Source organism: Orcinus orca, chromosome 6 (assembly GCF_937001465.1).
Source record: "Orcinus orca chromosome 6, mOrcOrc1.1, whole genome shotgun sequence".
NCBI classification, from domain to species: Eukaryota; Metazoa; Chordata; class Mammalia; order Artiodactyla; family Delphinidae; genus Orcinus; species Orcinus orca.
Window position 1 is genome coordinate 39,481,424 of NC_064564.1, and position 23,816 is coordinate 39,505,239.

At 39.2% G+C, this 23,816-nt stretch overlaps 1 protein-coding gene across 1 annotated transcript in view; it reads left to right on the forward strand.

Annotated features, from left to right (window-relative positions):
- LOC117199234 (uncharacterized) overlaps nt 1–23,816 on the forward strand; it is a 120,209-nt gene that overhangs the window by 40,276 nt on the left and 56,117 nt on the right. The window contains exon 4 of the mRNA XM_049710795.1: nt 3,549–3,699. Within this exon, the coding sequence (XP_049566752.1) occupies nt 3,549–3,699 (151 nt within the window). The remainder of the gene's footprint in view (nt 1–3,548; nt 3,700–23,816) is intronic.

Genomic DNA, 23,816 nt, shown 5'->3' on the forward strand with positions numbered 1-23,816 from the left:
TACGTGTCTTGGCATGTTTCTCCTTGGATTTATCCTGTATGGGACTCTCTCTGCTTCCTGGACTTGATTAACTATTTCCTTTCCCATATTAGGGAAGTTTTCAAGTATAATCTCTTCAAATGTTTTCTCAGTCCCTTTCTTTTTCTCTTCTTCTTCTGGAACCCCTATAATTCGAATGTTGATGCGTTTAATGTTGTCCCAGAGGTCTCTGAGACTGTCCTCAGTTCTTTTCATTCTTTTTTCTTTATTCTGCTCTGCAGTAGTTATTTCCACTATTTTATCTTCCAGGTCACTTATCCATTCTTCTACCTCAGTTATTCTGCTATTGAACCCTTCTAGAGTATTTTTAATTTCATTTATTGTGTCATTCATCGTTGCTTGTTTCATTTTTAGTTCTTCTAGGTCCTTGTTGTTTCTTACATTTTCTCTATTCTATATCCAAGATTTTGGATCATCTTTACTATCATTATTCTGAATTCTTTTTCAGGTAGACTGCCTATTTCCTCTTCATTTGTTAGGTCTGTTGCATTTTTATCTTGCTCCTTTATCTGCTGTGTGTTTTTCTGTCTTCTCATTTTGCTTATCTTACTGTGTTTGGGGTCACCTTTTTGCAGGCTGCAAGTTCGTAGTTCCCGTTGTTTTTGGTGTCTGTCCCCAGTGGCTAAAGTTGGTTCAGTGGGTTGTGTAGGCTTCCTGATGGAGGGGACTAGTGCTTGGGTTCTGGTAGATGAGGCTGGATCTTGTCTTTCTGGTGGGCAGGTCCACGTCTGGTGGTGTGTTTTGGGATGTCTGTGGACTTACTATGATTTTAGGCAGCCTCTCTGCTAATGCGTGGGGTTGTGTTCCTGTCTTGCTAGTTGTTTGGCATAGGGTGTCCAGCAGTGTAGCTTGCTGGTTGTTGAGTGAAGCTGGGAGTTGGTGTCGAGATGGAGATCTCTGGGAAATTTTCGCCGTTTGATATTACGTGGAGCTGGGAGGTCTCTTGTAGACCAGTGTCCTGAAGTTGTCTCTCCCACCTCAGAGGCACAGCACTGACTCCTGGCTGCAGCACCTAGAGCCTTTCATCCACAGGGCTCAGAATAAAAGGGAAAAAAGGAGAAAGAAAGAAAGAGAGAGAGGGAGCGAGGGAGGGAGGAAGGAAGAAGAAAGAAAGAAAGGAAGGAAGAAAGAAAGAAAGGGGATAAAATAAAGTAAGATAAAATAAAGTTATTAAAATAAAAAATAATTTTTAAGCAAAAAAAAATTTTTTTAAGTAAAAAAAAAAAACGGACGGTTAGAACCCTAGGACAAATGGTGGAAGCAAAGCTATACAGACAAAATCTCACACAGAAGCATACACATACACACTCACAAAAAGAGGAAAAGGGGAAAAAATAATAAATCTTGCTCTCAGAGTCCACCTCCTCAGTTTGGGATGATTCGTTGTCTATTCAGTTATTCCACAGATGCAGGGTACATCAAGTTGATTGTGGAGATTTAATCCGCTGCTCCTGAGGCTGCTGGGAGAGATTTCCCTTTCTCTTCTTTGTTCTCACAGCTCCCAGGGGCTCAGCTTTGGATTTGGCCCCGCCTCTGCGTGTAGGTTGCCCGAGGGCGTCTGTTCTCCGCTCAGACAGGACTGGGTTAAAGGAGCCGCTGACTCGGGGGCTCTAGCTCACTCAGGCTGGGGGGAGGGAGGGGTGCGGATGCAGGGTGAGCCTGCTGCGGCAGAGGCTGGCGGGACGTTGCACCAGCCTGAGGCGCGTCATGCGTTCTCCCGGGGAAGTTGTCCCTGGATCCCGGGACCCTGGCAGTCTGTTCTCTTATTTCGGCACATTGTTCCTCTAATATGCAAAGTTGCTATCATTAAGCACCAAGATAAAAAGTGCAGCTTCACAGAATAAAAATATTGAGTGTTGTGAAATCCATAATCCTAAGTTAGATGAAAGGCTGAGAGGGTAATAACACAGTGTATTTTTCACACTGTAATTAAAGAGCGTGTTTCCCATGGGGCTTATATTGTTCATATAGTTCAGATGCAAATACTTCATGTAGCAGGGACAACAAACTGTAAGTACAGGACTATTTACAGCCTCTCTGGCTTCTTGAATCCTAGAAATTTGTGTCGATGATTAGAATATTGTGGGAAAAGTGCTGCAGAATTGGAGGAAGCCAAATAGGTCACTAAGATTTTATACCAGAAGGAATAAAACTAATAAAAGGAGGAGATAATGAATTCATAAAGGCAGGGGGGTTGGAGTGAACTGGATAGGGAGGACAGTTTGGGGGGAGCTTAGAGAAAGAAGTACAGTCCCGGGGGCAATCCAGAGTGTGAGAAGTTGGAAAGAGAAATAAACAGGAAAGCAGGAGTTGAAGACATTTTATGGGAATTGGGTCTCCTTTGATATTTTTAGAAAGACTGCAGTAAATATTTGAATTGCTGCTTGCAGTATTTTTGATGGTAAAATTGATGTTTATTTGAATGAGACACACAGGGACAGGCTGTAGAAGAGACGTGTTACATTTTTGCTACATTGACATGTAGGATTCTAGATTGGAGGTGAGTGTCTCAGATTTATTCAAGAATTGAGACAAGAGTACAAACTTATCATGTCTGCCTTATCCATGGAATATATTAGGTTATAGAGTGAGCAACCATAAGACATGAAATATGATCATTCTTAGAGTTAGGCTGAAAGCCAGAAGGGTACTGGGTTGAAATTGGATTACAACTTTCCGGAGAATACGTAGTTTGGGAATAGATGTTCCAGATGGAGACCCAGTCTTGTGGGATATTATGAGAGATCTCCAAGGTGAGGAAGTCTAAAACCTTCCTAATAAAATGTCATCTGGGAGTTAGATTTTTATCCAACCTCAATAGTAACACAACTTCTCAAGAAACTGGAGTCATCCATGGAAGAGGATGGAAGGCTGGTGACAGACCCTTTCATCAGTTCAAGGCTCCTTTCCAGCACCCGCAGCTGAGGATGCACCCCCTGATGTGGACTGGGCCATAGCTGTGGGGTTGCAGTCAAACAGGGAACCACAGAACCGTGGCCAGGGCTCCTCCCTGCCAGCCACCAGTGATATTTGTAGACAGCTCCATGCCAGAGACCAGATAGAAGACCCTGCGCTGTGGTTAGCCAATGCAGATGAGACCCTGCATGGCAGTGAACCTAGAGGGGTTAAGAAGTCTGGGGATTTCCCTGGCGCTCCAGTGGTTAAGACTTCACGCTTCCACTGCAGGGGGCGCAGGTTTGATCCCTGGTCGGGGAACTAAGATCCCGCATGTGACAAGGCCAAATAAACAAATAAGTCTTCTGTTGGGTTTCTCTATTGATGGTTTCCATTTTGGTTTCCAAACTTTGGGATCTGGGCTCTGTGTTGTGCATCAATGAGCTAGGCTGAGATAGGTAGAAGGAAAGAAAAGAGAAGAGATACTTAGTCTCCGTGCAGTATATGTACTGTGTGCAAATGCCATGCATTTAATTTCTTTTGTTTTGAAGATGTATGACCTTTCCTCTCTGTGCTAACCTTTTCGTTACCCATTGTCTCCTGTTCCATTCCAGGAGCACAAAAGAGATACTGATTTCTCACAGTGGCTACTACTGCCTGAGGAAATATGGATTTGTATATTTTCCCTTCTCTCACACAATGAGCTTGCTCGGGTTGCACCAGCGTGTCGCCACTTCCACCGGCTTGCAAGTGACGAAAGCCTTGGTAAGCAGACAAAGCAATATTTCAAATGAATGGGCCATAATTGGGAAGAAAATGTCTGTTTGACTTCATCAGGTTTGCTTTCTAGTTTTTCTGTTGTGTAAGGGAAGTCCTTTGGAAAGTGCATTACACCTTCCTGGCCATTGTCATGTTGGCTGGTCTGTACAATACTGTCATTTATTAATTTGCTCATCCATTCATTCAACCTATAAAGTAGGTACTGTGGTGCTAAAGAGGACAGTGAGACACTGGCTCCACCCTAAAAGTACTTTTGTGCTAGGGAGACAGATCTATAGCCAGTTAACTGAGACGCAACAATAATGGCAATAATAATGATAATTACAATCATTTACTGAGTACTTTCTATGTGTCAGGCGTTATGTTGTTTCATGTACTTTATCTCATTGATTTCTTCCAACAATAATATGACTCAGAACTTTCTCCATCCCCATCTTGCAGATGAAGGAAGTTAGTCTTGGAGAGGTTAAATAATGTGCCTGATTCTCATGGCTAGTAGACAGCAAGGCCTATTGTTGAACTCCAGTAGTGCTATTACGCAGATGAAAAGCAAAGTATTGGGTAGCTGTGGAAGAAAGGAGTAATCCAGGAGGAGATAGCATTTGTCAGCATTTGTTCCAAATATTGAAGAATGAGTAGTATTTTGAAAGGTGGAGAAATGGAAGGTAGAGCGAAGAAGGTCATTCTGAAGAGGGTGAATAGCAAGATTAAAGCAAAGAGTCATTGCATCAGGAATTACTTTTGGCTACTGGTCTCAGAGACATGAAGTAACAGTGGCTTAAACTAGAAAGGGTTTTATTTTTTTCTCACATAACATGTAACCTATAGGTAAGTTGCCCAGGACTGATTTAATAGTTCAGTGATATCACTGAGCCAGTTTCCTTCTCTATTTTTGTCCTGCTATCCTTAGGTCATGGCTTCTATCTTCAAGGTTACTTGATGGCCACAAGATGGCTGCTGGAGCTCCAACCATTGTATCAGAGTTCTAGAAAGAAAGAAAAAAGTAGGGAAGGGTAGAAAGGCAACTATCATCTGCATAAACCCCATTTAAAGATTTCTTTTCTTGAAACTGCTTCAATGACATTTTACATCTCATTGGTCACCTCTTCTTATTAGATAGAGAAGGAAATTCAGGTCTTTTTATGTGGGTACATAGTCTTACCCAATGTTACAGGGCTTGTGTTAGGAAGAAGAGGAACATGGATATTGGAGAGGTAATTAGCTGTACTTGCTGTAGACGAGAAGAGAGAGCATACGGCTTGTGGAAAGTGGAGTCGAGAATATTGTGGAGAAGGAGGCTGGGGTCAAGCTGTGGAGGGAGTCCCTTAAATGTTATATACTAAGCTTATATTTTATCCTCTAGATAACAGGGAACATTTGAAGGTTTGAGCAGGGAGTGACAGTTTCAGAAAGATCAATCTGGAAGCAATGAGAAACATGCATCAGACAGAGAAAAACTCTATAGATAGGAAGAAAACCCAATAAATTGAAGTCTGCAGTGCATCTCAGGCAGAAGAAGGTGTCAGGATGCCAATAGTGGGCACAGAGAGGAGGGGATGCATGCCCAAACTCTCTGCCACTAGAATCAAGGGGGTGGGGTAGCTGGTGATTGGTGGGGGAGTGGTATCCACAGCAGCTGAGGTTTCTGGCCTGATGGACAGGGAAAATGCAGTGGCTTGCCTAACTATATTATCGTGGCTTCATTCCATCATTAGAGAAACAGTGCCCAATAATCTATTGAGAACAGATCCCAGCAGCCTGGCTCTGTTATTCCAAAGGCGGGGCTGAGTTTTTAACAAGGCACTGGGGGATTAGTGAAGGAGTTTCCTAATTTGGGTCACTTGGCTTTTTTGGATAACTTACCCCTGGGTGTTTGTGGTAACCTTTCCCCTAGACAGCAGAAAGATCAAAGGATTCCAAAACCAGAGGGTGTAAGCTTTGGCCAGAGGGACCAAATTTGGAAGCCACCTATTTTTATAAATAAAAAAAATGTTTGGAATGCAGCCATGCCCATTTGTTGACACGCCCGTGGATGCTTTCTTGTTACAGTGGCAGAGTTGAGTACTTTGACAAAGACCACAGGGCCTACAAAGCCTACTGTATTTACTATTTCAAGTTTCTTTAAAACTTTTACAGAGAAAAGTTTACTGGCTTCTGCCTAAAACATCAGACTACCCAATTCCTCTTTTTCCAGGGTAATTTCTATGGAGGGAGAATTCTGTGGATCCTTTCTGCTCCTAATTGTGAGATTGGGGGCTTAATTAGTACTTTGTATAATGTTTAAGCTTTCTTGAAAAACAAAATTTAAAAGCTAAACAATATCAGATAAAACAAAAATAAAATTTTGTTCTAGTTGCCTATTCTCCAGGGTGTTTATATAAATTATGTGGCCATAGAAACGTATTAGAAATTAACCACAAGCCCCTGACAGGGCTTTCTTTATGTTTCACATTTAATACATACTTGTTAATGCCATCTCAAGTGTATATACCAAGTCCTCAACTTTAAATTTTCCTCTAGTGGAGCAAATAAGAAAAGCAAACCTCTTAATTATTTGTGGCTAACCTTAATTAAAGGTCATTTTAAGATTAAGATGTTAGGCATCATGCGTTTCAACACTGGGACAAATGTTTGGAGGAGAGTGGAAACAAAGAGAATAACTCTTGTGTGGCGTGAGAGAAGGATTCTTTCAGGAGACCTTTACTCTGCAAACGGTTGCTAAGGCAGCCCCTCTAATTTACACTACACCGTAGCTTCACATTCACTAAACTGAGAGGGGAAAAAGTCAGGAATAAATAAGACAGCCCCTGAGCTTTGGGGCCACGTGGCTGTGCATAGGTCAGGAGTCCTGTGGAGGGAAAGCGGCTGAGGCCTCCAGTTCATGTTCTAGGCGTCCTGCAGTCTCTCCCTGGTTTAAGTTTAGACCTTCAAGAGCTGCTAGTCTCCCTGCTTTGCGGTGTCCCCTAAGTGGAATTTCATCTGGCCTGTGGCCATGTTCAGTTTCAATTGCGAAACAGCCCTTGGAGACTCATTGTGCTTTCTGGAAGCTTGTTGAGAACATCACACTCTACGTTACACAGCCTCTCCCTGTGGCACCTGTGGGTAGGTCACTACCCGAGATAGTTGTACTTCTCCTAAGTGATTCTTTTCTTTCGTCTCATGACACTGAATTGTGTAATTGTGCTGCCTTAGTTCTCTAACATGTATAAAGGACTTTGGGAGTGTTTATTGTTGACCCAAAACAAACAGACCACCAGGTATTTCTCCAGCAAAGATGAGTTTATTTGGAATCAGCAGAGACTGGCAATCCAGGGTCAGCAATCCCATACACAGCAAGGGAAGGGGACTGCATTACAGAGGGAAAAGGAGGCTGGGAGGGCTGTAGTAAACAAAGAGTCCATGGCTTTTCATTGGCTGAGTCCTTGCCAGGAAAGGAGAGGAGTCTTTCTTCTTTTTGTTGGGCGCTGCTATTCCGGCAAGGTGTGAGAGCTCCCCCTTCTGGTCTCTTGACTCTATGTAATTGAGGTTTCTGTTAATTTTTCACATTATTTTGTTGACCAAGCATATTCCTGGCTCTGATAAGTTTTCCTATCCTTGTCTTCTCTTTACATCATTTTTTTGTTCCTATATAAAATATTTTTATAATTTAAAATTATACACTGTACTGTCTACAAGCCCTTATAAGCTGCCTGAATTTGTTTGGGGTTTCAGGCTTGTAAAAAGCAGTGGTATTTAAACTTGATCATGGGTCCGCCTCACCTGGAAGCCTTGTCAAAACACAGATGACTGCCCTCCCCCAGTTTGTGATTTGTGTAGGTCTGGGTGGGGCCTGAGACTGGGCTGTTCTAGCAACATTTCCAGGAGATGTTCATGCTGCTGCTCCAGGAACTACACTTTGAGTACCGCTGTCATAAAGAAAACAATAAAACAACTGTTTTTGATAATTATATTAGCAATCTGCCAATCAAGTAGTGAGGTTTTTTTAAAAAAAAATCTTATGTATCTGGTGTTGAACTGGGCGTTGTGTGGTGATGGTTCTTGTCTTGAGGAAATTTTATTTTTTTCTTTTTTTCAAATATTTATTTATTGATTTGGCTGCGTTGGGTCTTAGTTGCGGCATGCGGAATCTTCGTTGGGGGATGTGGGATCTTTCGTTGTGGTGCCCAGGCTTCTCTAATTACGATGCGCAGGCTTCTGTCTAGTTGTGGCGCACGGAGCCTAGAGTGCGGGCTCAGTAGTTGCTCAGTAGTTGTGGCACACGGGCTTAGTTGTCCTGCGGCATGTGGGATCTTAGTTCCCTGACCAGGGATCAAACCCGCATCCCCTGCATTGGAAGCCAGATTCTTAACCACTGGACCACCAGGGAAGTCCCTTGAGGAAATTTTCTGATTGGCTGAACAGATGAGAAATACATATAAATCAAGGAAAAGGACAGTGTCTAGCCAAGTGTTGATCAGAGCTGGGGCGATTCAATGTGAATTTGGGTGTTTAAGAAGGAACACAGGATGACGTAGGGCTTGAGCTGGTCTTTGAAATAAGAATGGGGTTTGAATGGTGGAATAAAGGATGGTGAGGAGGGAACTTGTGGTTAGAGGATTTGCCTGGGCAGAGGGCTAGCGCTGGGGGGAAAAAGAACCCATTAAAGCCATGGCCTGCTGCACCACGCAGAACACAGAACTTCTAACTCTGGAGAACAGTGTGCCCTCCTTGGCCACGGAGGAGAGCGTCCCCCTAAGTTGGCACCACCCTCCAATCTCATCTCCCCTCTGCTTTCCATTTGATCAGATTCCTCATTGTTGCCTGACAACTTTCTCTATTTTCCAAGGCCTTTTCTGAGCCTTTGCCCCTGATATCTCCTTCACCTGACCTGCACTTTTCTCCTTTCTCTACTGTCCCATACATGGTGCAGCTCAAATGCTACCAAGGTCTTCATGAAAACACTCTGGTTCCTCCCTAAAACCTCCTTGAGTGATTAGGGAGCAGCTTACATTGACGAGGATATCATTCCTTCCCCATTTACTTGTGTCCAAGTTGTACTCATCATCAATAAATTGTAGAATCCCTCTTCTTCCTCTGTGACAACCCCTGTTCTCAAAGTGTGGTCCAGAAACCAGCAATATCAATCAGCCTTACCTGGGGACTTGCTGAAAATGCTAATACTCCTCAGACCGCACCCCAGAACTGAATGGGAAACTCTGGGGTGGGGCCCAGCAGTATAAGGCTTCACAAGCCCTCCAGGTGATTCTGAAAAATGGAGGAAAGCTAATTATTGACAAGTGGCCCCTGAATTCCTCCCAGAGGGCCGCCTCCCCCAAGATGAAATCCCTGCTCTCTAATTACTAACAGTCCTTTTTTAAAAATATATTTATTTATTTATTTTAGGCTGCGTTGGGTCTTCGTTGCTGCGTGCGGGCTTTCTGTAGTTGTGGAGAGTGGGGGCTACTCTTGTGGTGCGCAGGCTTCTCATTGCTGTGGCTTCTCTTGTTGTGGAGCACGGGCTCTAGGCTTGCAGGCTTCAGTGGTTGTGGCACATGAGCTCAGTAGTTGTGGCTCACGGGCTAAGTAGCTGTGGCTGGCAGGCTCTAGAGCGCAGGCTCAGTAGTTGCGGCACACGGACTTAGTTGCTCTGTGGCATGTGAGATCTTCCCGAACCAGGGCTCGAACCCGTGTCCCCTGCATTGGCAGGTGGATTCTTAACCACTGCACCACCAGGGAAGTCCCTAACAGTCCATTTTAAGAGTGGAGAGTTTGCGTTTCTTAGAAGATGAACAGTTTTAATTTCTTCCACAGTTTGCTTTAAAAACAAAGTGAGGCTGTTTTCCGTAAGTTTAACATTTCATATGTGGTACAAATGCCCTGACCGCTTTTTTAAATGATTATAATTCAACCACAGATAATGAATGCTTTGGAGTGCTGTAACAAATTGGATAATAACAATGATTTAATCAAAGTCAAGCTAGCTGACAGTAGGAAGAAAAACCCTGCTGATTAAATTCATTTAAAAAAAAGTCCATTTAAAGTAAACTATTTCCATATCGAAAATCTTCTAATGCCTTGATTTTTGTCTAGTATATGTATGCTTTCTCATAGGAAGAATTGAAAAAATAATGAGAAATTCAGTGCAAAACTGCAGCATTCAAGGATTTGCAATGTATTGCTTATTGTCCAGGGAGCTGTTAACTGCTTGACCATGTAGGCGGAGTATGTGAGAACGCTTTTTCTACACAAACACAAAATTGTGTATATATACATAATTTGATGAGTTTTAATGGTTACACTCATGAAACCACCATCACAATCAAGATATAGAACACTTCTGTTTCCTTCCAAAATTTCTTTGTGTACCCTTGCATTCTACCCAACCCTGTACCCCTGGTCTCAGGCAACATTTTGTTACTATGGATAAATTAACATTCTATGAAAATAGACCCATACAGTATGTGCTCTTTTGTGTCCAGCTTCTTGAACTCTGCATGATGATTTTGTGATTCATCCATGTTGCAAATAGTAGTTATTCATTCCTTTTCATTGCTGAGTCATATTCCATGATATGGAGGTACCACAGATTGTTGACCCATTCACTTGTTGACGGACATTTTGAATTTTTGGCAATGGCAAATAATGCTGCAATGAACATTCATGCACAAGCCTTTATGTGGACATGTTTTCATTTATCTTGGGTAAATGCCTAGCGAATGCTGGGTCATATGCTACACATAAAAATGTTAACATTTTTTTTAAAAACAGCCAGTTTTCAAAAGAGTTGTATGATTTTACATTTCCACCATCACGTATAAGACTTCTGGTTGTTCTACACTTGGTGTCATCAATCTTTTTATTTTTGATCATTCTGATGTGTGTGTAGTGGTATCTCATTGTGCATTTAATATGCATTTCCCTGATGACTAGTGATATTGAGCAGCGTTTTACATGCTTATTGGCCTTTCGTATATCTTCTTTTGTAAATTGTTCAAATAGTTTACCCCCATTTTTTTCTTTGAGTTGTTTTTCTTATTAAACTGTAAGAGTTCTTTATATATTCTGGATATAAGTCCTTTATCAGATACATGTATTACAAGTACTTTCTCCCACTTTGTGGCTTGTCTTTTTGTTTTCTTAATCATGTCTTTCAGGCAGCAAAGCTTTTTTCATTTTGATAAAGTCCATCTTAATTTTTTTTCTGTAGCATGTGCTTTTTATTTCCTATCTAAAAAAAAATCATGGCCTACCACTAGGTCACAAAAATTATCTCCTATTTTTTTTATAGAATTTTTATCGGTTTAACTTTTTTTTTTTAATTTTATTTATTTATTTATTTATTTTTGGCTGCCTTGGGTCTTCGTTGCTGCACATGGGCTTTCTCTAGTTGCAGTGAGCGGGGGCTACTCTTCGTTGTGGTGCGCAGGCTTCCCGTTGCGGTGGCTTCTCTTGTTGCGGAGCACGGGCTCTACGCACATGGGCTTCAGTAGTTGTGGCTCGCAGGCTCTAGAGTGCAGGCTCAGTAGTTGTGGCGCATGGGCTTAGTTGCTCTGCGGCATGTGGGATCTTCCCGGACCAGGGCTCAAACCCATGTCCCCTGCATTGGCAGGTGGATTCTTAACCACTGCGCCACCAGGAGAGTCCCTATCAGTTTAGCTTTTACATTTAGGTTGTTTATTCATTTTGAGTTAATTTTTGAGTGATGTTCATTTTATTTCCATAATGCTATCCAGTTCTTCCAGCACCATTTGTATAAAAGACTGCCCTTTACCTGTATACAGCCTCATTATCTTTATCAAAAATCAACTGACCATGTTAAGTGTGGATCTATTTCTGTACTCTCTATTCTGTTTCATTAATCTCTATGTTTATCCTAATGCTAATAATGTACTATCTTCCAACTCATGAACATGGTCTATTTCTCCATTTATTTCACTTTTTAAAATAATAATTCTCAGCTATGTTTTAGACATTTTATTGTAGAGTTTGCATATCTTTTGTTAAATTTATTCCTAAATATTTTATGAGTTTCGATGCTACCGTAAATGAAATTGTTTTTGTAAATTTTATTTTTCTAACATTTGCTGTTAGTAAAAAATATATACAATTTTTTTATAGCGACATTGTATCCTGCTACCTTTCTAAGTTCACTTTTATATATATATAATATTTGTTTGTAGATTTCTGAGGTTATAAATAATGATGTTACCTGAATGTAGAGACAGTTTTACATCTTCCTTTTCAATATTTTTGCCTATTATCTTTGATGCAATGGGTAGGACCTTCAGGACAGCATTGAATAGAAATGGTGAGAGTGTTCATTCTTGCCTTTTTCCCAATCTTAGGGGGAAATAGCTTAATATTTTACCATTAAGTATGATGTTGGTTATTGGTTTTTAATAAATGACATTTATCAGATTGAGGAGGTCTTCCACTCCTAGTTTATTGAGAGTTTTTATCATAAATTGATATTGCATCTTATCAGATGTTTTTTATGATTCTAGTGAAATGACACAATTTTCCCCTTTATTTTGTTGATATGATGAACTACATTGATTTTAGAATATTAAACCAATTCTTCATTTGAATATTAAACTTAAGCACATCATGGTACATGATCCGATTCATCGAGTTCTTTTTTTTTTAATTTAGATATAATTGACCTACAATACTGACCTACAATACTATGTTAGTTTCAGATGTACTACATAGTGATTTGCATAGATTATGAACCAATCCCCACAATAACTCTAGTAACCATCTGTCCCCATATAAAGTTATTACAATATTATTGACCATATTCCTTGTGCTGTATATTTATTTTATAAATAAGCCTGTGACTTATTTATTATATAACTGGAGGTTCATACTTCTCAATCCCCTCCATTTCACTCACCCCCTCACCCTGTCCATTGAGTTCTTAATATTTTTTCTTCTTATCTTTCAGTTCTAGAATTTGTTTCTTTATCAAATCTGCTATATCACTTTTATAGTTTCTGGATTCATTTCAAGATTTTATTTTCTAGAATACAGTGACCGTACTTCTTTCATAGCCTGTGTCTGATAATACATAGCTCTTAGAGTCTCTTTCTGTTGTCTCTTATTTGTGCAGGGTTTTGTTCATGTTATCTTATTTCCTTATAAGGTTTGTTTTCTTTGAGTATATGTGGAATATTGTTTTTGTAAAGTTATCTGTGGGAAAATTTGAGGCCAGTTACTTTATTTGATTCTGCTTGGCCTCTGGGCTCACTACTAACACAGTATCAACTTTATCCAATTTTAGTGCTTAAGATTTTCTTGGCCACCTGGAAAAGTCCAAGTCCCAAGACTGGTTTGCTTACAGTCACCCTTACTCTCAGAATTCAGATTAAACCCATGAGTGGTTGCCTTGGGAATTTGTCCTGTCCTGGTCCTTGCAGGGCTGGGTTCTTTCTTATAATTCCCTCTGTCTCCAAGAGCCTGAGAAAATCACTGCTTGGCCTCTCAGCTGCCTTTGCTGGTTAGGCATATGCCTTAGGGAAGACAGAGTTTCAAACGCTAGTCTCACCACACTGGGTTATAGATTTTCCAGGATTTTAGCAGGTAGTTTCTCACCGTTTGTTTAGCTTTTTAGCACTTTCAGTGACTTTTAAAAAATGCTTTTTACTTAGATTTTTCAGTTGTCTTCAGTGGGAGATTTGGTTTGAATTATCCAAAGCTGATGTCCTGATGTTGCCTCCTTGATCCCTTTAAAAATAACTGCTAGATGATTATCACACTGTGGAGTCTGTATCTGTTCCCCAGATCATATATTGTGTTGGCCAAAAAGTTAATTCGGGTTTTCCCCTAAGATGTTACAGAAAAACCCAAACCTGCTCTTTTTGTTATGGAAAAACCCGACCTGCTCTTTGGAAGAGAGGAGTTATTTCCCATATTTCTCTGGTTTGCTTGCACATTTGCTTCAGCCTGTCTCTCCCTTTTGGGCTTCCTTTTATTTAGGGTTGAGTTGAGTCAATACCAGTCCATCCTGTCCTACACACTCCAGGAAGTGCATACCAAGCTCCAAGCACATACCAAGCTCCTTGAGAAGTCTTCTTCAAGTATCTCTCTCTAGGCTTGAGAGGACTAAGTACATGGTTGTTACCCACAGTACATCAACAACTCTTTCTAAAGAAATTCTTTCAACTCCAACTTCTAGCCTCTTCAACTCCAACCCTTTGATTCTCTCAAAGTAAATGAGTGGCTAAGTGTTGCAAAACTGGTTTTCAGAAACTCCCTTAATAAAACATTTAGGACATGGGTAATTGGCACATGTTGCCTTGGTTGCTGAAGTTGAAATATTTCAACATCCTATTATGTATTTCACAAATGTTTTCCCAGTTTGTTATGTGCCTTTTGATTTTCTATGGTGTTGTTTAGATGTAGCAATGTTAAATTTTAATAAAATGAAATCTTTTTATGGTTTCTGACTCTGTTTTTTTTTTTTAAAAAAAAAACACATTTTATACTTTTGGGTTTTTTTTAATATTTACCTATATTTTCTTCTGCTACTTTTATGAATTCCTTTTCTACATATTTAATCCACCTGGCATTTGGCAAGTTAGGGAATCTAACTTTTTTTCCCAAATGGTAAGTCACCCAAATACTTATATGTATTTTTTTCTGAGTTCTTATATTCTTTTTCCATCGGTCTATCTGACCATTCTGCTAATGATAATGTAATTGATTAATTCAAACCAAAATATGGATGCATTTGTCTAAGTGTTTACACTAATCCAATGATGTAATTCTTTGTTAAACAATTGCTTTTTAATTAAATAGCCTTATTGAAGATGTTTCCACGAAATTATACTTAAAAATTAAATCACAGATTTCTTTTGATTCACAGTATATTTTTGGTCATCCAGTGACCGTCAGTGGTGATATATGTGTAGGAAACTGCTAGTTTTCGTGATCCAGTCAAAGAAAGTTTTAAGGCTGTAAACAGAACACGTTTGAGGTGGTGCCAATGTCCGGTGACTAGTTTGAATTTCACCTGCTAATAGTCAAAGATTCTGACTTCTGTGACATTCTCACGGTGAAATTCAAAGCTAATAATTAACTGGCTGTGTTAACAAGACTGAATGGCTGGAAGCAGCAAATTCTTGTATCTCAGACACAATTCATTAGTGTTTTAGACATCAGGCACATTGTTGTTTATAGTGAGCTGAGCTCCCGGGCTAGCATCCTGAAAATGAGGCTAAATGCTTTGAGCAGTTGCATGCTCAGGACACCCAAGGGGACTGTGTGGTCATCTTCGAGCCACACCAGAATCTCCTTCATCTGAAATGGAATTCAACTTGATATGAATAAGAGTAGATACTCACTTTGGGGTATGATCTGAGCTGGTTATGTTTCCGTGTTTCCAGGAGTGGATAAATATACAGAAAGGAGTTTGTACAATATTACCATGAATCTTCATTTTTGTTTATTACTAAATTATGTACGAAGGTAGTTTTGTAAATACTTAAGAATATTTTTATTATGTTATTATTTATTTATTCCCTACTTTTTTCCTAAAATGATTTGAGATATTTATAAAAATGTAAGAAATGTAAGTTTCATTTTGTAAGATAATGATATCAGGGCAAAAGAAAAATAGGGGTCAGATAGAAAAAGGCAAAGGGGAATAAATACATAGACATTTATGTTCTTTTTATCCTTTCATAATCGTAAAGTCACTGCACCATGAACTGAATTTTATCAGGCCTAGAGAAAGAGGTAAACATGCTGTATCACAAACTTCTCATTGTTCAGAAAAGAAAAACAGGCCAGTTACTCAGAGAAATGGCTTTTCATAGGAGAATATTCTTTGTTTGGGAGGCACTTCTGCAGTGTTTTGTTTGTTTGTTTGATTGATTGATTTTAGGGCAGTGATATTACTGTCTATGTTACCTTTTTTGATGCTGTTTAGGTTTTGTGTTTTATAAACAAATTTTATCTTATATGTGATGAATACATCCATCAGTCAATTTCATAGACACTGTCTCTAGCCCATATATGTTAATCAGTTATTTAATAAGTGCCTCTATGTGCACAGTATTGCTTGGTGCTAAGAGATTTAAAGATAAAGAACACCAGTGATCACATTGCCTTTTGAAATAAACCTAGGTCGGCAAATAATGATACTGATGATGACGATGGTGGTTATTATGGCAAAGTCATGAATGTAGTGCTCAAATGACTGAAGTTGGAGAACATGGGTGTAGATGATAGTGGTGCTAATGAAAAGGTTTTGGTAAGGGATTAAATAATCAGATTTGTGGTTTAGAAAGATCACTTTGGTTGCCATGTGGAGAATAGATTGGCAGTGGGGAAAGATGGAAGATTAGCAAACAGTAAAGATTGAATTAAGGCAAAGACATTATGGGAAAAGGCCAGCTCTCAGGACAATTTAATGTGAATTGAGAAGGGAGGAGGACCTGAGGAAAGCTCCCAGATTCCTGGCTTAGGTGACTAGATACTTGGATATAACTAACCAGAATATGGAGTATAAGAAGAAAGACCAACAAGCTTTGGAGAAAAAGGGAAGTTCAATCTTAGATGTGTTTATTATTATCTTTGAGGTGTCATAACAAAAATGTCCAGTAGGCAGTTGGATTCATGGTGCTGGAGTTCAATGGGAGTAATTGAGGCATGGGATATACAGAAAACAAAATATTTATATGAGATATGGACACAAGATATATAGAAAACAAAATGTGAATGGATTAAACAATCCAATAAAAAGTCAGAGAGATGTGTCAGACTGGATAAAAAAAATAGATCCAACTCTATGTTACTATAAGACACACTATACCTCAAAGATAAGACATAAAGGAATGAAAAAGATATACAAACCACAGCCAGAAGAAAGCAGGAGTGGCTTTACTAATATCAGACAAAAAAGAAGAAAAGGGATATTTTATAACGATAAGTGTCAACCCATCAGGAAGATATGACAATTATAAACATATACACACAACAGAGCCCCAGATACATAAAGCAAAACCTGAAAGAATCAAAGTGAGAAATAGACAATTTAACACTAAGCATTGGAGACTTAAAAACTCCATTTTCAATAATAGGTAGAATTACTAGGAAGAATATCAACAGGGGAATAGAAGAATTGAACAACACTTACACAAACTAGATTTCTATAAAGCAGTCTACTCAACAAAGGCTGAATACGCATTCTTCTCAAGTGCACGTATAAAATTATCCAAGATACACCAGATACTAGGCCAATAACCAAGCCTGAGTACATTTAAAAGAATTCAGATGGTACAAAATATGTTCTTTAACCCCAATTAAATTAAATAAATACAGACACAAAACCTGCAACAAAATACTAGAAAACCAAATTCAGTAACATATAACAAGGATTTTACACCATGGCCAAGTAGGATTTACCAGGAATGCTAAGTTGGTTAACATTAGAAAAAAATCAGTTATATCCTATATCAATAGGATAAAGACAATAGCCACACGGTCATCACAATAGATGCAGAAAAGCAACTGACAAAATCTAACGCCCCTCATGATAAAAACACTAAACAAACTAGGAATAGAAGAGAACATCCTCAATTTGAAAAAAAAAAAGGTGTCTATGAAAAACCCACAGTTAACATAAAACTTAGTGGTGGAAAACTGAATAGTTTTCTCTAAGATAAGGAACAAGCCAAGGGTGTCTGTTCTCACCACTTCTATTCTAACAGCCAGAGCAATTAGGAAATAAAAAGAAAAAATAGGCATCCAGATTGGAAGGGAAAAACAAAAACTTTATTCACAGGTGACGTGCTTTTGCACTTAGAAAATCCTAAGGAATTCACGTAAAAACTAATTAGTTCTATTAGTAGAACTTCTAAGGAATTCACGTAAAAACTAATTAGTTCTATTAGTAGAACTAATAAATGAGTTTACTAATGTGATAGAATACAAGATCAATCTGCAAAATTCTGTTGTATTTCTATAAACCTGCACTGAATAATCTGAAAATGAAATTAAGAAAACAATTCCATTTACAAAAGCATCAAAATAATAAAACATTTAGGAATAAATTCAACAAAAAAGTGCAAAACTTAGAATATTACAACTATATAACATTGTTGAAAGAAATTGAAGAAGATCTAAGTCAGTGGAAAGACATCCCATGTTCATGTATCAGAAGACTTAACATTGTTAAGATAGCAGTACTCTCCAAATTGAGCTACAGATTCAGTGTAATCCTTATCAAAATCCCGGCTAGTTTCTTTGCAGAAATTAAGAAACTGATCCTAAAATTCACATGGAAAATCAAGGAATACAGAATAGCCAAAACACTCTTGAAAAGAAACAAAGTTGGAGGACTCACACTTCCTGATTTAAAAGCAGGTGTCTGATTAAAAACCAAGATGGTGTGATACTGACATGAAGGCAGACTTACAGATCAATGAAATAGATTTGAGAATCCAGAAATAAACTGTCACATTTATATCAATTTATGTTTGACAAGAGTGTCAAAACAATTCAATGGAGAAAGAATAGCCTTTTCAGTAAATGGTACTGTGACAACTGGATATCCATCTGCAAAAGAATGAAGTTGGATTCCTTCACACCATATACAAAAATTAACTCAAAATGGATCAAAGATGTAATGTAAGAACTATAACTCAGAAGAAAACATAGGGGCAAATCTTCATGACCTTGGACTAGGTAATGGTTTCTTAGATATGTCACCAAAAGCACAAACAACAAAGAAAAAATAGATTAATTTGACTTCATAAAAATTAAAAATTGTTTTGCTTCAAAGAATACCATCAAGAAAGTGCAAAGACAACCTATCAAATATTTTCAAGTCATGTATCTAATACAGGATTTGTGTCTAGAATATCTAAAGAACTCCAATCACTCAAAGATGTAAAGACAAATTACCCAATTAAAAATGGGCAAGGGATCTGAATGGAGATTTCTCCAAAGAGGATATGCAAATGACCAATAAGCACATGAAAAGATGCTCATCATTGGCCATCAGGGTACTACAAATCAAAACCACAGTGAAATACCATTTCACACCCACTAGAATGGCTATAATAAAAAAGACATAAGTGTTGACAGATGTGGAGAAATTGAAACCCTCAATCACTGCTGGTGGGAAAGTTGGTACAAGGCTCTTTGGAAAACATTTTGGCAGTTCCTCAAAAAGTTAAACATAGAATTAACCATATGACCCATTAAGTCCACTTCTACATATATGCCCAAGAGAACTGAAAACACATGCCCACACAAAAACTTGTACATGAATGTTCATAGCAGCATTATTCATGATAGCCAAAAGTAGAAACAACCCAAGTGCTCATCAACTGATGAGTGGATAATAAAATGTGGTGTATCTATATAACAAAACATTATGCAGTAATATAAAGGACTCCAGTATAAGTATTGATCCAACATGGATGAACCTTGCAAACATTATCCTCCATCAAAGAACCCCATCACAGGGAACTCTCTAGCAGCCCAGTGGTTAGGATTCCACACTTTCACTGCCAAGGGTGTGGGTTCAGTCCCTGGTCAGGGAACTAAGATCCCACAAGCCATGTGGTGTGGCCAAAAAAAATAACCCCATCACCAAAGACCATACACTGTATGATTCCATTTCCATGAAATGTCCGGAATAGGTAAATTCAGAGGCAGAAAGTAGAGTAATGGCTGCCTAGCTCTGCGGGGAATGTGAGGAATGGGGAGTGACTGCTACAGAATATAGGTTTTCTATTTGGGGATGTTAAAAACATTCTAAAATTGACTTTGGTGATGACTGTGCCAACTCTGCGAAGTTAATAAAAACCTCTGAATTGTACACATTAAATGGATGAGTTGTAAATTAATTATATGGCAATAATGCTGTTAAAAGAGGAAAGAAATATAGGTGGTATATCCCCAACATTAATAGAACACTTGTTTACAAAGTGTTGCTGTCTCCAGCATCTCACGGGCTTTCATCGCCATCCTAGAAAGAGATCGCTTATTGCCAAACTAAGTTGCAAAAAATAAGGCATAAAGACTTTCAGTGATTTACCTAAGATATTGGCTGGTTTGTGGTGGCGCCAGGAGATGCCAGCCCTCACTCCTAAGGCCAAGTCCAGTATAAATTTCACTATGCTGTTTTTACCCCAGGATTATCTGCTCACTCATTTACTTTGCCTCAATTAACTTATTTAGGGAATCATAAATAAGTCTTCTTTGTGCCAAGTACTTTCTGAGTCCTTCAAGTATATTAACTACAGTTGTCCCTAGGTATCCATGGGGGATTCGTTCCAGGACCCCCGAATATACCAAAATCCATGGAAGTTCATGCCCCTTGTATAAAATGGTGTAATATTTGCACTACACACATCCTCCTGTATCTCTAGATTACTTATAATACCTAATACAATGTAAATGCTATGTAAATAGTTGTAAATACAATGTAAATGCTATGTACATAGCTGGCAGTGCATGGCAAATTCAAGTTCTGCTTTTTGGAAATTTCTAGAATTCTTTTTCTGGATATTATTTGTCCATGGTTGGTTGAATCCATGGATGCAAAACCTGTGGATACAGAGAGTCAATTGTAATTAAATTCGTATAACAACCCTCTGAATAAGGTGCTACTTTGACCCCATTTGCAGATAGGAAATGGAAGCATGGAGATGAACTTTTCTAGCTCACACAGCTAGTCAGTGGCAAAGTCAGGATTCGAACACAGGAGTCGAGTTTGGCTCCAGCCTGGATTGCTCTTAAACCTCGATACTCTGCAGATACCTGCTCTTCCTTGACTACTTGTATCTTGGATCTCAACCTTAATTGTAAAAAGAGGTGAAGAGAGCCACTCTCTCTGTGCAGCTGTACTGAGCTCTGACACCGGAGCCCTACCTGAGTGTGCTGGGGTGGCACTGTGTTCCCCAATACTAGAGTCAAAGGTGAGCGATACCACGGAATTAATGACTTCCAGGCCCAGAGCTCAGCCCAGAGCAGTGTTTGCTTTGCAGTAACTAAGCAAATCCTTCATCTATCAGGTGATCCGACTGGGGTAGGGGTGAGGTAGGCAGGGGAGAGGAGGAGCCTGCAGAGTTTATAAGTGTGTACTCAGTCTTAGGAAAAACCACACCTGGAAACACACCACCACTGAAGAAGGAGCCTGGACAACAGCTATGAGACTCAAGAAGTCTCCCTCACTGCGTGCACTTGCGCGCACACACTCACACACATGCTCACACACACACTTCTTCTGATGGCAATAACACGGTCCTTACAGTATCTAAGTGCTGACGCAGCCACAGGCTTGCATGTTATTTTACACTCTGGCTCCCGGGATCCTGCGTCAATGGGCAGCCCACAGCTAGTTCCTGGACTTGGCTTTCTGGTTGGTTGTTTAGAAAAGGCTTACAGGTATAATAATACTTTTCCTGTGAACTTCAGTCTCGATTAGCAACTCTGTGTGTCAAGTGTAATTAAGAATTCTTACCAGGTCACACAGGCTGCACCCGGCTATCTCAGGAGAGGCCCAGCCACGCTTGTGTTTGCTTTGCGGACAAGGGCCAATTTGTTGCTTTCACAACATGTTGGGACACTCAAACAGTTAAATGTGCAGATCCAGGCTTGGCGTGGAGGAATGTGCCGTTTCCTGACGCTGACTTGGGAGAGCAGAGCTGCATTCACCTGCCCTGGGAGCTGTCACACTTGCTGCTCAGGTGGTGATTAAATCCAGGACTGTGCTCTTTTTTATTCAGGGAACAGTGTGCAGCCTCGGTGAGGATTAGTAATGGCTGGGCCTTTAAGAGTATCCTTTTAGAGACAAGCCTTTGTTTATAATCTGGAGTTTCTGCAACTTATCTTCCCCTTAATATACCTGATTGTATCATCTCCTTGATGTCCTGTTTACTCTTTATGTTGAATACAACTTAAATCTGAACTGTGATTTTATTTTAGCAGAAAACTTTTAGATATGCTTCTGTACTGAAAGTTGAAGAGTAGCTTAGAAATGTTGGTAGGATAAAAGGACGATTCTGTTTTACTTCTAGTGTATTTTGGTTCCTGCTGTTTAGTGATTGCAGCTTCCACCATCCCCTGAACCTTTCTCTGTCTTTCATTTAGCTCTTGGCTAAGAGGAAGAGTAATAAGAGATAAAGTGACGGGTAACAGAGCCAGTTTGTAAAGGTTTTATGATGCCATTGTGAGAGGTGTAGCTTTTAATTCGGAAGGAGATGAGAAGACATTGGAGATTATTGAGCAGACATTTTAAAAAACCTAATTGCAATGCCATTATCATACCCCACAAAATTAATAGTAAGCCATTAATATCATCACACATCCAACCAATATTCATACTTCTAATTATTCCGTAAATGTCATACTTTGAGTTGTTTTTAAAAATCCAAATAAGGGACACACATTGCAATTAGTGGATGTGTCTGTTAGTCCTTTTTCATCTGTGGGTTCCCTCTCTCTCTCTCTCTCTTATTTTAGTTTTAGTTTATTTGTGGAAAAAAACCCAGATTGCTGTTGCTGGAGCTGTAGAGATTCCACATCCTGGACTTGTGATAGTATCTTCTGGTGTACTGTAACATGTCTGTCTGTCCCCTGTATTTCTATCAATTGTTAATTAGACTTAGAGGTGTATCAGATTCAGGTTTGATTTTTTTTTCAGATAGCTTTTTAGATGGTTGTGTTCTTCCACCAAGAAGTACAGTAAGTCCCCTACATACGAATGAGTTCTGTTCCGAGAGCGCGTTTGTAAGTCCAATTTGTTTGTAGGTCCAGCAAAGTTAGCCTGGGTACCCAACTAACACAATCGGCTATGTACCGCTGATTTACGCTTGCTTCCAGACATCCTTGAAATAAAGGGCTTGAAATAAAGATACTGTACTACTGTACTCTATACAGTACTGTACAGAACGAAGTACCCAAAAGCACAACCACTTGTAGAGGATGCACGTGCATGACAATGTACACCAGATACGTGAACTGATTTACCTAATTGGACATGCAAATGCACGTTCGCATCTTTGAAAGTTCGCAACTTGAAGGTTCGTATGTAGGGGACTTACTGTAATTCTTTTTTACTTTGTTGGATTAAATTCATTAATATGTCATTGAGGATTCTTAAATCTGTGTTTATGAGAGATATTGGTGTGTGGTTTTCTTGTCTTGTAATGTCTTTGATTTTGGTATTAAGCTAATGCTGTCCTCATAGAATGAGATAAGTATTCCCTCTGCTTTGTTCTTCTGAAAGAGATTGTAGAAGAATGCGACAATTTCTTTCTTAAGTGTTTGGAAGAATTCACCAGTGAACCCATCTGTGCCTCATGCTCTCTGTTTTAGAGGGCAATTGATTATATTTTTATTGACATTTAGTTGATTTACACTGTTATGTTAGTTTCTGCTGTACAGCAAAGTGTTATACATATGTATACAATCTTTTTTTATATTCTTTTCCATTATGGTTTATCACAGGATATCGAATATACTTCCCTGTGCTGTGCAGTAGGACCTTGCTGTTTATCCATCCTATACATAATAGTTTGCATCTGCTAATCCCAGACTCCCACTCCACTTGTCCCCCACCACCACCCCCAACTCCCAGCAACCACAGTCTGTTCTCCATGTCTGCGAATCTGTTTTGTTGTAGATAGGTTCATTTGTGTCATATTTTAGATCCCACATATAAGTGATGTCCTATGGTATTTGTCTTTCTCTTTCTGCCTTACTTCACTTACCTTGATAATCTCTAAGCCCATCCATGTTGCTGCAAATGGCATTATTTTTTTCTTTTTTATTGCATAGTATTCCATTGTATATACGTATCACATCTTCTTTATCCATTCATCTGTCGGTGGACATTTAGGTTGTTTCCATGTCTTGGCTATTGTGAATAATGCTGCTATGAACATTGGGGTGCATGTATCTTTTTGAATTATAGTTTTGTCTGGATATATGCCTAGGAGTGGGATTGCTGGATCATATGGTAGCTCTATTTTTAGTTTTTTGAGGAACCGCCATACCGTTTTCCATAGTGGCTGCACCAACTTACAGTCCCACCAACAGTGTAGGAGGTTTCCCTTTCTCCACATCCTCTTCCTCTCCAGCATTTGTTATTTGTAGATTTTTTA